Source organism: Rattus rattus, chromosome X (genome assembly GCF_011064425.1).
Source record: "Rattus rattus isolate New Zealand chromosome X, Rrattus_CSIRO_v1, whole genome shotgun sequence".
Classification (NCBI taxonomy): Eukaryota; Metazoa; Chordata; class Mammalia; order Rodentia; family Muridae; genus Rattus; species Rattus rattus.
The window spans coordinates 90,776,121-90,791,206 of record NC_046172.1 but is presented as its reverse complement, the minus strand read 5'-3'; the positions used below and the strand labels follow the sequence as shown (position 1 = coordinate 90,791,206).

Genomic DNA, 15,086 nt, shown 5'->3' with positions numbered 1-15,086 from the left:
AGTAAAATATAAAAGATAGATTAGAATTATTTAAATAAAGACAATATTAATACTGAAAAATATTATTTACTTTTTTATTCAGATTCCTGTAGAGGTGAAACTTTTCCACAAATGTCCTCCATAATGTCACCGAACATTACTACTAATATTGATACAATATTATGACACAATCAGGTATCCACTGAGAAAGCACATTCATGTTCCTTTTTATAGCAACAGACAGCAAAGATATTTCGATTCTATCTCCTCCTCATTTCCTAGAAATCACTAAATTGCAATCTATTTCCGTAATTATATCATATTGACAATGTTAACAATGTTTAATCTTTGGGACTAGCTTACATTCATCCTACTTCCCTGGTGAGTCATCCACATTACAGTAGCCATTAATCACTAGCTCGTTCTTCTGTTGTTAGTGGTTTATATTAGTATGTGGTATGTATGTATGTATGTATGTATGTATATATGTATGTATGTATGTACCAATGCTTACTTAAGCATTATCAATTCAGAGCTATCTACGAAATTTCCAGATTTGGATCACTATAAATAAAGCAAATATAAGCATACATTGTCAAATGTTTATGTATAAGAATACAGTGTATCATGAGAAAACTCATTTAAAAATACATGGGTATATCACTCATGAGTTATATAGTTTACGTTCTTTGAGAATTTTATATATGCATACAGAAAATATGATCCTATCTATCACCCCCATCATTCTTTAACTCCGCATGGCTCACTCACTCAAACCTTCTCCTCGCTCCTTTATTGTTTTGATAACACATTAAAGCTGCCCTTATATTCTTGGGCATGGAGGCCCTCTACTGAAGTGTAAGAACCTGATTAATGACCACACCTTCAAAGAATGAGTTACCCTTCCCCAGCATCTGTCAACTTAAAACAGCTCTTCAGTGTGTGGTAGGGCAGGGAGATCATCCCTCTCATCTGTGCCAAGAATTTCTGGCATGAATTTGTATAAGACTTATGTATATAACTATAGCTGCATCAATTTGCAAGAAGAAATAGCCATGTTATATCCACATGATAAAATTTCATAGGACTCCTCTCCATCCTTTGGCTCTTACATTCTTTCTGCACTCCCTTCCACTATGGTCTCTGACCCTTAATAGTGGTGGTAGGATTGATATAGATGCCCCATTTGAAGGCAAGCAGTAAGTCTTTTATGTGCAATATTTTTTATCAGCTATGCATTTCTACATTGATTGCTGCGAAATGAAAAAAGAAAACAGAAACTTCTATGACCAAAGTTGAGAACAGCCCTCATCTATAAATATTTAGTAGGTAGTTTTAGAGCGTGGATATTTAGTAAAATAATAGTAGATTATGTCCTATGACTTCCTCAGACATGGGTTTTAAGAAGCACTATAGTACCAAGCATGAAATTCCCTCCTGAGTATTAGGCCTAAAATCTAATTAAAAACTCAATTGGTTACTCCAATAATAGTTAAGCCACCATTACACCAGTAGGTACATCTTACGTGGCATGCAATGTTGATAGCTGGGTAAGACTATTGATGTTCTTTCTTCCACAGTAGGCTCCATAGTACCATCTGGCCCTACAAAAGCTAACTAGCAGGAAGAAAACTTCCTGGTCGATTGAGGTTGATTTTATTTTTTATGTCCTGTAGCCAGTGTGTGGTGTCTTTAGAAATAGCATCTGACCACTTACTTAGTCTTGGTAGATAACAAGAGCAATGGCAATAGCCTATATCATTTGGAAATCTCTGGGACTTTTCTAACCAATGACTCCAAAGGACTTATTCTTTGATTGTGTTGCTGTGGCAAATACCTTGAACCAAAGTAACTTAGAGGGAGACCAGATTCATTTGGCTTTTCAGTTCAAGGTCACAGTTCATTGTTGAGAGAATTCAGAGCAAGTACTTGAATCTGAAATCACATAGGAGTGCTATGTTAGCTTGCACTCTGGCCTGTTCCTTACTTTCTGACATCAATAGGTATTCAAAATGGAACACACATTTCAAAGCTAATATCTAAAATGTGAGAGAACATGTGACATTTATCTTTCTGGATCTGGGCTGCAATAGAATGACTATTTCTAGCTGCATTCATTTACATGCATGATATTTTACTTTTTTCTTTTTTTCTATTTGTTTATTTTTAATCTATCTTTTATTCTATATTTTCTTTATTTACATTTCAAATATTAATCCCTTTCCCTGTTTCTGCTCCAACAACCTCCTATCCCATCTCCCCTCCCTCTGCTTTTATCAGGGTGCTCACCCACCCACCCACCCTCTTCTTCCTTCCCACTCTGGCATTCCCTACACTGGGGCATTGAGCCTTCACAGGACCAAGGGCTTCTCTTCCCATTGATGCTCAACAAGGCCATCCTCTGCTACATATGTGGCTGGAGCCATCGGTTGCTCCATGTGTACTCTTTTGTTGGTCATTTAGTCCCTGGGAGTGCTTGGGGCGTCTGGTTAGTTAATATTGTTGTTCTTCCTGTAGGGTTGCAAACCCCTCCAGCTCCTTCAGTGCTTTCTCTAACTAATCCATTGGAGACCCTGTTCTCAGTCCAGTGGTTGGCTGTGAGCATCTGCCTCTGTATTTGTCAGGCACTATCAGAGCCTCTCATGTGACAGCTATATCAGGCTCCTGTCAGCATGTACTTCTTGGCATACACAATAGTGTCTGGGTTTGGTTACTGTTTGTGGGATGGATCCCGAGCTGGTACAACCACTCTGGAAATCAGTCTGGAGGTTCCTCAGAAAATTGGCATAGTACTATCTGAGGACCCATTTATACCACTCCTGGGCATACACCCAAATGATGCCCCAACATACAACGAAGACACAAACTCCAATATGTTCATAGCAGCCTTATTCATAATAGCCAGAAGCTGGAAAGAACACAGGTGTCCTTCAATATAGGCCTGGATACAGAAAATCGGGTACATTTATACAGTGTACTAATACTCAGCTATCAAAAACAATGACTTCATGAAGTTCATAGGCAAATGGATGGAACTAGAAAATATCAGGATATCCTGAGTGAGGTAACCCAATCACAAAATAAGATACAAAGTATGCACTCACTGACAAGTGGATATTAGCCCAAAAGCTCTGAATACCCATGATACAATCCACAGACCACACGAAGCTCAAGAAGAAGGAAGACCAAAGTGTGGATGCTTCAGTTCTTCTTAGAAAGGGAGCAAAACACTCACAGGAGGAAACACAGAGACAAAGAATTGAGCATAGAATGATTTTTTTCTTAACAGCTAAATAATATTGAATTGTGTACATGTACCTCGTTTTAATTATCCATTCATCTGTGGATAGACATTTAGTACATTTATTTCCATTCCCTGCATATTGTAAATAGAAAAGCATAAGCGTGAATGAGTACACACACACACACACACACACACACACAAACTTAGGATAGAAAGTCTGTTGTATGTTTTGTATGTGTGTATTCACACTCACACGGGCACACAGACACACACATACAAGAGTGATATCCTGTTGAATGATTTTCGTTAACATGACACAAGCTAGAGTTATCTGGGAATCTGCACTATATTGTAGAAAAATGAATAATCCTGAAGGCAAACCTGTAGGACATATTCTTGATGAACAGTTGACATGGCAGGGCCTGTTATCCCAAGGTAAAAAAGAAAAAAACTGAAGAAGCCAGGAGAAGCAAGCCAGCCAGCAGTATCCCTCTAGGCTTCTGCTTCAGTTCCTACTTCCAGTTTCCTGCCTTTTGTTTCTGCTTTGACTTCCCCTAGTGATGGAGTGTGAATTGAGAGTTGTAAGATGAAATAAACCCTTTCCTCCACAAGTTGCTTTTGGTCATGGTGTTTCATTACAGCAATTGAGATTATGACTTTAAAAATAAGATAGCAGGAGCATGTAGTAGATCTATTTCTAGCTTTTATACAAACCTCCAAACGATTTTCATAGTAGTTACATCAATTTGGTTTTATGTTCTTCTTTACTCACACCTGTGCTGTCTTCATCATTATCATCATCGTCACTGATATTTATTTTAATCTCAGCAATTTTGGTTGAAGTTAAAGTAGCTTTAATTTTCATTTCTCAAATAACCATCAATGTTATTAAATAAATAGTTAAAAATGTTTCTTAGACAATTGTATTTTGTCTTTTGAGAACTCTGTTTAGCTCCATGCCCCATTTTTAATTGTTTGTTATTTAAATGTTTGATTTATTTATGTGTGTGTTCTTTGAACATTCTGATACTAACCCTCTGTCAGGTGTATAGTAGATAAATATATTTTCCCCATTTTGTTGGTTGCCTGTTCACTTGAACTATTTTTATGTAGGTATTTAGCGCTATAAACCTTTCTCTTAGAGCCACCCTCATTCTGTCCCATAGTCTTTGGTATGTTGTTTTCATTTTCCTACAATTCTAAGAACTTTTTCTTCTAAATTTCTTTTCAGTGACTCAGTATCATTCAGTAGTTTGTTGGTTGGTGTTCAAGACTTTCTCTAGTTTTTTATTTTTTTTATTATTGTTTATATCCTGCTTTATTTCATTGTGATCAGATAAAATACAGAACAAACCTCCAAACAGACTATCATAGTGGATAAATCAATTTTCCTATATTTTTGAGACTTTCTTTATGCCCTAATATGTGGACTACTTTAGAGAAGTTTCTATAGTTGCTGAGAAGAAAATGCATTCTTTTGTAATTCTGTGCAATTTTCTGATAGACAACTGTTAGGTCCCTTTTATCTGTGTCATTTAACTAAATGAGTTCTCCAGTTTATTTGCTGAGAGTGAGGGTATTAAAATCACTGATAACTGTGTTTATGAGAATAGGTAGTTTTAGATATAATCTTTCTTTTATGTGTACCACTGTGTTTGGTACATATATGTTTATACTATAGGATCCTATGGGAATGTTTTTCATTTAATGGGTATAAAATACACCTATGTATTTTTTGACTAGTATTGACTTACTTGGTCATGTATTGGAATAGCTACACCTGCTTTTTTCTCAGTTCCATTTGCTTAGATTCCTCATTTCCATACTTTAACTCTAAGGTGCTATTTTTGATAGTGAGGAGTGTTTTCCTCAATTCCATTTGCTTAGAATCCTCATTTCCGTACTTTAACTCCGAGGTGGCATCGATTTTTGAAAGTGAGGAGTGTTTCTTACAAGCTGCAGAAAAAAGTAATGCTGTCAAATAGTCTAGTCTGCCAATCTGTATCTTTTTATTGGTGAACTCAAACCATTAGTATTCAGGAATTATTGAAAGACGTGTATTTATTCTTATCATTTTGTTAATTTTTGCAGTGCTTTTTCAACATTTTTGATTACCTATCCTGGAAATATTTATTTGTTCCGATGATATCTTGAATATCCTTATCATATCTCTTCAGATTTTAAGTATTCCTTCCAGTATCTTCTTTATAGATAGTTTTTAATCATAAGTTCCTCTAATCTATTTTTATTATGGGAACTTTTAATTCCTCCATTAATTATATTTGTTTGTTTGTGTGTTTGTTTGTTGAAAGAGTTTCTCTGGGTAGACTTGGCTATCCTGAAACTCACTCTGTGGACCACTCTGACCTTGAACTCACAGAGATCTGTCTGCCTCTGCCTTCCGACTGCTGTGGTTAAAGACATGTGCAACTCCTACCAGGCTTTCCTCCTTCAATTTTAATAGTTAAATTTGTTGTGTATAATGTTGTGTCTATGTTGACAGTTGTGGCCTTTCAGGACTTAGAATACCTCTTTCAAGGACATTCTGGCTTTAAATGTTCTTGAATAATCAGTAGTTATTCTATTAAGCCTGCTTTTATAGGTGACTTCAAGTTGCTTTTCTCACTTGAAAATTTCAATAACCTGTATTTACTCTGTGTTTTTAATGATTTAGTTGTAATATGTAATGGAGAAGTTCTCTTGAATATTTAGTGTTCAGTAGAGCTATTGTACCTCAATAGGCATCTATTTCTCTAGGTTTTGGAGAAATTCTTTTTATGATTTTTCTAAAGATGCCTACACTGTAATTTTCTTCTCCTTTGCTCATAATTCAGAGGTTAGGTCTTTTTTATGGTGTCCCAAACCTCATTCATGTTTTATTCATTTATATTTCTCATTGACTTTTCTTGTCTTTCATCCCTGAATCTCTGTTTTGAACTGCATCCAGGTAGTTGGTCCTGTTTTCCACCAAGTTACTGAGTTTTTAATTTCCAGTGTATTTCCCTTTGGAATTTCTGAAAAATTCAAACGCTATTTTCATGTTTTGCATTGACTTTCTCATTTCATTTATCGTTTTTATTCTTTGGGGTTTTTAATTTGAGTTATAATAATTCTTCTGAACTCTTTAAGTCCTTTTATGTCATTCTCATTAGGGGTCTTACTATAGATTTTGTGGGGTTTGCAGGTGGCACATTTTTGGGGCTTTTATGTGAGCACGTGTGTGCATGTATATGTGTGTGTTCAAGTCATCCTTTTTCTTTCAGCAGAAATGTTTACAATGTTCATTGATGGGCTAATTAATAGTAAGGGTATGATCTCAGTGTCCCTGATTTATCTGATATTTTGTGATATAGCCTCTTTCTTGGGTCTTCTGTTTCTCTACTACAGTCTAATGCCTTCAACAGTTCCATAAAGGACCCTGCACCAAATTTTCCCTGATAATGTGTACTGGTCCTGGGTCTCAAAGCCAGAAAGTGTAACTAAATGGTCCCAGTCAGGCAGCTGACAAAGCTCTCAGACTCTGTGTCACTCTTTATGGCTGTAGAGTCTCTGGTTCGGTTCTGGCAAGTCCCAGAGAGAAGGAAATGGGCCAAGAGTAGGTAAATATCCTTGTCAAGCAGCCCCAGGACTTGGGTAAGCTTAATGAAGGGGGCAGTGGAGGGGAAATCAGGTTTGCATCACCATGCTGGCTACAGAATCTCAGCCCAAGAGTCTTCTTGGGTCAGTGATGGGAGAGAGATGGACTGAGAAGTGAGACAATCTTTGTTAAGCAGCTTTGAACTTAAAAAACCCACATTTATATCTTCTCTTTCCTCAGACTTTCTAAGGCTTCCTATTAGTAAACTAAAAAGGCCAACAAGTTTTTTGCTGTAACAACTAATATTTTGGCATTAGACTCTATTGGTTTCTTGTACTCAATTTGAGCTATTCCCATTTTGGTTTGACTAGAAAATTTTCCTTTAAATCTGGACATTTTTACTTAAACTTTCTGTCTTGACTGTCTTTATCTAAAACTACCCCATCAACAGGAGGGAGAAAATCATTCACTGCTTTCAGATGGAGACAGATAGAAGTCAAGATTTCATACTCAGTTTCCTCTAACACTCAAAGTGAGGATCAACTACATATTTCTGGGTAGGTTTGGGTTCCTGGTTCCTCCACAGTTTCTATTGGCACTGTGATAGGGATGGCTTCATTATCACTTGGCTGTGGTAAAAGGGCCCATATAATAAAAACCCAGTGTAAATATAAAAAGATGTCTCATTCTATGACTAGAAGTTCAGAATCTTGCTATAGTCTAGAAAGACACTTCAAATATTTTAGGGCAAGAGAGTGTAGTTTTCATTAGTAACTGGAAGAATGACAATATTGGCTTCCTTCTACTTGACTGCCTCTAATACCATTTTAATATTTGTTTGTGATTCCTTATTATAATACCTTAAGAGTGACTATCTAGGCTCCTCAGTCATTTTTTTTTGCTAATATGGACAGGAATTAAGCCACTATTTTTTCTGTAATGTTTGAATAATATAGGAAAAAGAATGAGTTTTCTACCTCATTATATTGTGGCTTTCTTTGCAATTTACCTACAGAAAGCAGGTATATTGTGTGTTTTTCTGTCTAGCAGCATGTCTCAGTTTCTGACATGATTAGCAACTCTTAGAATATATGAGGCATGAAATGAACCAGTACCATGACATAGCATGATATTTTTTTTTGGTTCTTTTTTTTTCGAGCTGGGGACCAAACCCAGGGCCTTGCGCTTCCTAGGCAAGCGCTCTACCACTGAGCTAAATCCCCAACCCATAGCATGATATTTTATATCTAACAGTCTTTCATCCTTTCTTTACTTCTCACAGTTTGCTCATGTATTTTATACAAAATAAGCAGATATCTTAGTTGTAGTTAGTGGGTGATATAATGAAAATAATATCTGTTCTACATTTCTAGAAGAAGGCTTCAAAACCTATGATTTTATTTTATCTTAGATTTATAGATAATGGGTGACTTTATGACATTCTCATACATGTACATCATTGTACTTTGCTCAAATTTCCTTCATGACTTAACCTAGCCCTTCCTGCTTCCTCCTACTGATTCTTTCTTAATTTCAAATAGTAACCTCTCTGACTTCATAATTAAATATATCAGGATATATATATATATATATGTATATATGTATATGTTTGATTGATACAGGATGGTGGTGGTGGCAAATAGTCTCTCAGAAACAATTTGTCTCTTATTGATGGGTGATATATTAGTTACTTTTCTGTTGCCATGAGAAAACACCATCACAATGTGAGTTAAGGAAGATTTTAATTTGTCTTATAGTTCCTGGAAGATTTGGGGTCATTCTCAGTGGAGGGGGGGGGGTCACAGCAACAAGCAGCAGGTAAGATAGCAGGGGCAGGAAATTGAGAAATCACATATTTTACCACAAGAAAGACACAGAATGAAGAAACTGGAAGTAGGGAAACAATGTATTATCTCAAAACCTGCTGCCAATGCTGTAGTGCATTTCCCATTAAGCCTGTACCTCCTAAACGTCCTCAAAAAGCACCAACAAGCAAGGACTAAGTAGTCAAGTACTCAAGACTATGGGGGTATTTCTCATAAAATCCACTGCAGTTGCAAAACACGAGAGCTTTCCACAGTTTCCCTGGGTGATCAGTGTTCATTAAGAGGAGCCTACAAAATATTTGTCATTTTCTTAATGGCAGTAGACTCGTGAGATTCCACTTACAGACTTCTCTGAGGCAAACACAATGGGGTCACCCTATGAAATATGGGAAAACATATTCTCTTTTACCTAATGATCTCTTTAGCCAAAGGGAATCTCTATCACTTGAACATCTGTTTCTCTGAAGGGACCTGATTAAGATTATTGCTATAAATCCTGGGAAATTGCTTCAATATTAGACTCTGCTTGACATGACATTGTAGGGCTACTCTACGCAAATTACAGGAAATGTAAGATTAATAGTCTTTTCAATAATTATATAGCAACAAATAATGTGTAACTACACAGTGCTTGTAAAAACTGAATTATGATTTCATATTTTTCATTTTCTTCCACTAGTAACAGTATATCAGAAAAACTGCAAGGTACTAAGACCTAATGCTTTAGTGACCACATATTTACTTACTAATAACCAGGTAGGATATATTTTTCTTAAATAATATTTAATAAGTCACACAGTAATTTCATTATTTTTGCTATATATTATGTGAAGCAAACTCCCATTGAAACTCAAATCCATTTAAGGTTGTGATTATTGTTGATTTTGTTATTGTAGCTTGTTATTAACATTTATATCATATTAAGGAGTTATTTTCTTATATAAAGTAAATATATAAAAGAAATATCATTTCCCTTTTGTTTCCAGATATGTGCTTTGAAATTTTTAGAGGTGTCATTTATAATACAAGGGAAAACTTTCACCAAAATTTTTGTATTGAGAAAAATGTCACTAGTTCTAAGAATTTTTCTTAGGTTTTCCTCCTTTCCACTAAAAGTAAATGTTACATCCCACTGGATAATTAAAATTTGCCCGATTTGTTTTTATGAAAAGGTTTTTATCACCTGACATATTTTAATCATATTCTTCCTCCCCTAACTCTCACCAGCTCCTCCCTAGCTTCTTACACAACAACTTTATGTTCTTTCTCTCTTTCTCTTTAAAATGAATAAAATACAAAACAAAAGTCAAGCCAATAAGAAAAAATGCAAAACAAAACAGAAATAAGCAAAAGCCACTTGCCCCACACACAATGAAATTAACTTGGAGTTGATCAACCACACTTGTCTATGAAGCTTACCCTAGTGTGGTAGTTACAGCCTTCAAGCCTCTATTGAACAAAACTGATTTTTCCTTTGCTTGTAGGTACCAGTTTCTAATAGCTCCTTAGTTAGGATGGGAATATTACCCTTTCATTCATGTGATTCCATTCGGCATAAACCAATAAACCAATGCAGGTTTTGTATGTGCTTCCATAGTCCCTGTAAATTGATATATAAACCATCTCTCTGGTTGCGTCTTGAAGACACTTTTTTTTTTCTGTGAAGTTAGCCATACCTCTGGTTCTTATACACTTTCTGCTTCCTCTTTTGCATAGATCTCAGAGCCCTAGCTAGAGGCATTTGATGAAGACATCCCATTTACAATCGAGTCTCCCTTACTGTGCACATTGTCCAGTTGTGGGTCTCTGTCTTAATTCCAAGCTATTTTAAAAAAAATAAAAAGAAGTTTCTCTGATTAGGTCTAAGATAGGCAGAGATCTGTGGGTACAGTAATATGTCATTAGGAGATGATTTATTGCTATATCTTTTACTCCGAATTATTGCTCCTTTAGAAAAATTTTCCTATAATCCCATGACTGATCTAGTCATAGCCACATTAGCAGTATCATGTATGATTTTTATGTCACAGAACATGCCTTAAATCCAATCAAAAAGGTGGTTTGTCACACATGGTATGCACTCATTGATAAGTGGCTATTAGCCCAAATGCTTGAATTACCCTAGATGCCTAGAACACATGAAACTCAAGACGGATGATCAAAATGTGAATGCTTCACTCCTTCTTTAAAAGGGGAACAAGAATACCCTTGGCAGGGAAGAGAGAGGCAAAGATTAAAACAGAGACTAAAGGGACACCCATTCAGCGCCTGCCCCACATGTGGCCCATATATATACAGCCACCCCATTAGACAAGATGAATGAAGCAAGAAGTGCAGAAGTGTAGATTGAGCCTGAGAGACACAGCAAGAATACAGCAAATACAGAGGCGAATGTCAGAAGCAAACCACTGAACTGAGAATAGGCCCCCCGTTGAAGGAATCAGAGAAATAACTGGAAGAGCTTGAAGGGGCTCGAGACCCCATATGTACAACAATGCCAAGCAACCAGAGCTTCCAGGGACTAAGCCCCTACCTAAAGACTATACATGGACTGACCCTGGACTCTGACCTCATAGGTAGCAATGAATATCCTAGTAAGAGCACCAGTGGAAGGGGAAGCCCTGGGTCCTGCTAAGACTGAACCCCCAGTGAACGTGATTGTTGGGGGAGGAAGCGGCAATGGGGAGTGAGGATAGGGGAGGGAACACCCATAAGAATGGGAGGGGGAGGGTTAGGGGATGTTGGCTCAAGGAACCGGGAAAGGAATAACTCTCAGAAATGTAAATAAGAAATATTCAAGTTAATAAAATAAAAAAGGTGGTTTGTTATTCCTTAACTTTTGGGCCACTATTAAATCTTATAGGCATGCTACTATTATAGCCCACAAGATTAATAGCTGGGTGAGAACGATGGTCTTCTTTCCATTAAACTAATGCCTATGATAATCAATAAATAGATAAATTTTCATTTGATTTATAGTTATTTACATTCTTGAACATTATTGCACGAAGCTATTGTTTTCCCTGTGAATACTGGTGTATAGGCAGAGGCCATCATGTCATAGTAGAACAAATTTAAGACATGTTCTTCTAGCTGAGTTGCCATGTCTAGCCTCATTGGGAGAGTAAACAGATAACCTTGCAGAGATTTGAAATGCCTGGATAGAGGAATAGGCAAGGGGCCCTGCCTGCTCAGAAGAGAAGGGGAAGGGAACAAGGGAAGGATTATGGGAGGGAGTGACAGAGATAGGGGCAGCGAGCAGAATCTAAAATGAGTAAGTAAAATAATTGAGAAAAGAGAGAGATTTGGAGATTCCACATATGTCTCAAACTAATCCCTACTTCTTAAAGTCCTCTCACCTTTCAATAGCATAAATGTGGAAGCAAACACTTAACATTTGACCTTTGGGAAACATTCAATCCAATCTATAACAATGCCGTAGAATATTTTTATTTGCCAAGCATTGCAAGGTGTGCTACACATCCAAAGCTCGAACGATACCCATTTTATATTATTTGAAAAATTCATAATGTCCGCCCTCTTCACCATTAAACTCTAGAGAATAAGCAAAGACATGTGTCATTAATAATCTGGTTCTACCAAAGTCAAGTAGTATTTTTATAGCCTTATTTTGACTGTAATAGTTCATATTTCATTATGATTAGTATATTAGATTAAAACACCACCATCTACTGTTAGTGTCTGGAAGATTATTGGGCAAAGGTAGTGACTTGTGTTGTTGAATGATGTCACCCCTATCTCCACCAGCTAAATACCTCAAACACTTCCCATCAACTACTACAGCACCAATGCTTCAAGGCTTCAGCAAATGTCCCCTGGGAAGCAAAATTTACCCTAGAACTATGTTTCCATGCATACTCCATGAAAAAATTAAATATATGTTCAAAATACCATCCATATCAACCTTGCAATATATTGAAACATTCCTACATGTCATAGCCAATTTGCCAATTGAAACTTTTCCAGATGAAACCTTTTTATAATGCATACTGTAATACCTGATCTTTTGAAAAGAAGTATAAATACTATCTATTGAGACTACCCCGAATTGCCCATATACACTTGTATTTATGGCTAACCCACTGGGATTAGACAGCCTATTCAAGAGTTCATCTTTGGTAAGAATTGATTCTCTCTCTTTCAAGAAACATTGCCAGCCTATAATTCTTCATCTATGTGTGAAGTCTCATGAAATTTTCTCATATGTTTGTTTTATATATGTAACAATAATTATAATAAAAGTGAGTGGGTGCTGGAGGATATTGGAGAAATGGAATGGGTACAAAAAAGGTAAATTCAGTGTAGTTGTCTATGAAATTCCTCAAGAATTAAAAAAAATAAAACGAGGTACAAATAAATACTTTCTATTATATTCTGAACCTCAGATCCTCATCTAATATCAAAACAGATCATTTAATCAAAACTGTGAATAAATTTTTCTATGATCAGTGACCCAAGCCAGAAGATGTCTATAATCACAAAATGAGTAAACAGTGAAGCATAAACGAATAAACACAAATACTACATTAACATTTTCTCAGTAACATTCAACACCAAAACATAACATATTGATAATTGAATTAATAAATTTAGTGTAAACAAGTGACAAAAATCCAAAATTTATTGAAAACTCTCAAATAGTTGGGTATTTCTCTTTAGACTATAGAATCTTGCCATTGCTTTCCTTAGCTTTTTTGTCTACCAATATGCTTAATAGTTTATACTGGAGACATAGTTTATACTATAGGGTAAGAACCATGGTGGAAAGAGTTAAGAGAAAGACTCTGATATGTGAGTATGTTCTTCCTCTCAATTACTGTGAAGAATACAAAGGAGACACCCAAGTCTGATAAAGAGTATACCTGGGAGTAGTTAGCTAAAGCAAAATGGACTGGCTCTGACTGTTGCCTACCTTTCGATCCCTTTCCCCTAGCTAGGGTGCCTTGTCTGGCCTCAATGGGAGAGGATATACTTAGTCTTGATGTGCTTAGGACATGATGTTCCAGGGAAAGTTGGTACACTTGGAGAAGGGGGGGGCACCTCTTCTCTGAGGAGAAGGGGAGAAAGGATGGGGGTAAGGGTGTAAGGATGGGACTGGGAGAAGAAGAGGGAAGGGAGTTTATATACAGGATTTAAAGTAAATAAATAATAAAGAAAAAAGTACTCCTTGTCTTTGTGTGTGCCTGCCTGCATGTGTTTTGTGCTTATATGATTAGATGCTTTTTGCTCAGTTTTTATGTTTAATGCCTTAATGTGTTTTGTTTACATTTAGGATTTTGTTGTTTGTTTGTTTGTGTTTGGAGACAGAGGGATGGAGGGAGGAGATGGAGAGAGGAGAGAGAGAGAGAGAGAGAGAGAGAGAGAGAGAGAGAGAGAGAACACTTCTGTGGGTAGCGAAATGATCTGGGAGGAGAAAGAATAGGATCAAAATATTGCACATTTAATTTTGTTCATATATTTATGTGTTTAAGGCTGACCGTTTGTAATCGGATAACCTCTGAGAGTTCATATCTGGTGAAACTGATTCTATCCTTTCAGCATTAATTTTCTGCATAAAATTCTTCATCTATTGGAGTTGCACAGTTAAAATAAATAATGAGCCTTGAACGTGTCCTTTATACCACCTAAGAGATAGAAAAAGTGTGTGTGTGTGTGTGTGTAAACTGAATAATGTATTAAACAAACACTCTCATTAATGTATTCTTGTACAAAAAAGCAAATAAAAAATATAGCAACATGAAAAAGGGTGATCAAAATGAAAAAGGGGGTCAAAATAATCTTCCAAATGTGTCAAACAGAAGATTCTAGGAAAGTTTCTCAATATCCTTAGCATGTGATATATTAATTTTAATTAGTCTATATAGCCTCTGATCTCCTATATGTGCTTAATATATAAAACTGTACTGAAATATGAATCACAACAAAATCTAACTCTAAATGACACCTGTGTCTCTAAGTTATGATATACATTATACATCATGTCTGAGAAAACACTTATTTTTTGCCGTGTTTTTAAATATTTGAATTATGAAGATCTTTAGTAAGAACACAGTGCTGTTCTGAGCCCAGGAAGGTAAGTGAAAACTACATATACTATCAAAAGTTCATTTTCCAAATAAAGGGATTTAAAATGGGTTTCCTCTACCATTCTAGGACATTTGGCTAGGCCATAAATTAACTTAACAATGTAGATTAATTAATAAGAGAACAAATTAATTCCATTTATTCAAATGGGAATGTCTCAAGGAATAGTTTGATGACTAACTTACATTGTGTCCTAGGCTACAAAGGGAATAGGGCCTTTGGGATTCTGGAGGAATGTGGTAACCTATTATGAAGGAAGGAAATATATAGGAAATAAAGTTGTTTTTGTTATGCAGATTAAGAGACTCCCAGGTGATAGAAGTTGCCTAGAAACAGTTCTCAGAAGAAAAGCTGA

The 15,086-nt window shown here is 36.1% G+C and overlaps 1 protein-coding gene across 1 annotated transcript in view; it reads left to right on the top strand.

Moving 5' to 3' along the window:
- Positions 1 to 3,534: 3,534 nt before the first annotated feature.
- The window catches only part of Il1rapl2 (interleukin 1 receptor accessory protein like 2), a 118,240-nt gene continuing 106,688 nt past the window's right edge, over positions 3,535 to 15,086 (top strand). Inside the window, exon 1 of the mRNA XM_032889454.1 lies at positions 3,535 to 3,658. Within this exon, the coding sequence (XP_032745345.1) occupies positions 3,535 to 3,658 (124 nt within the window). The remainder of the gene's footprint in view (positions 3,659 to 15,086) is intronic.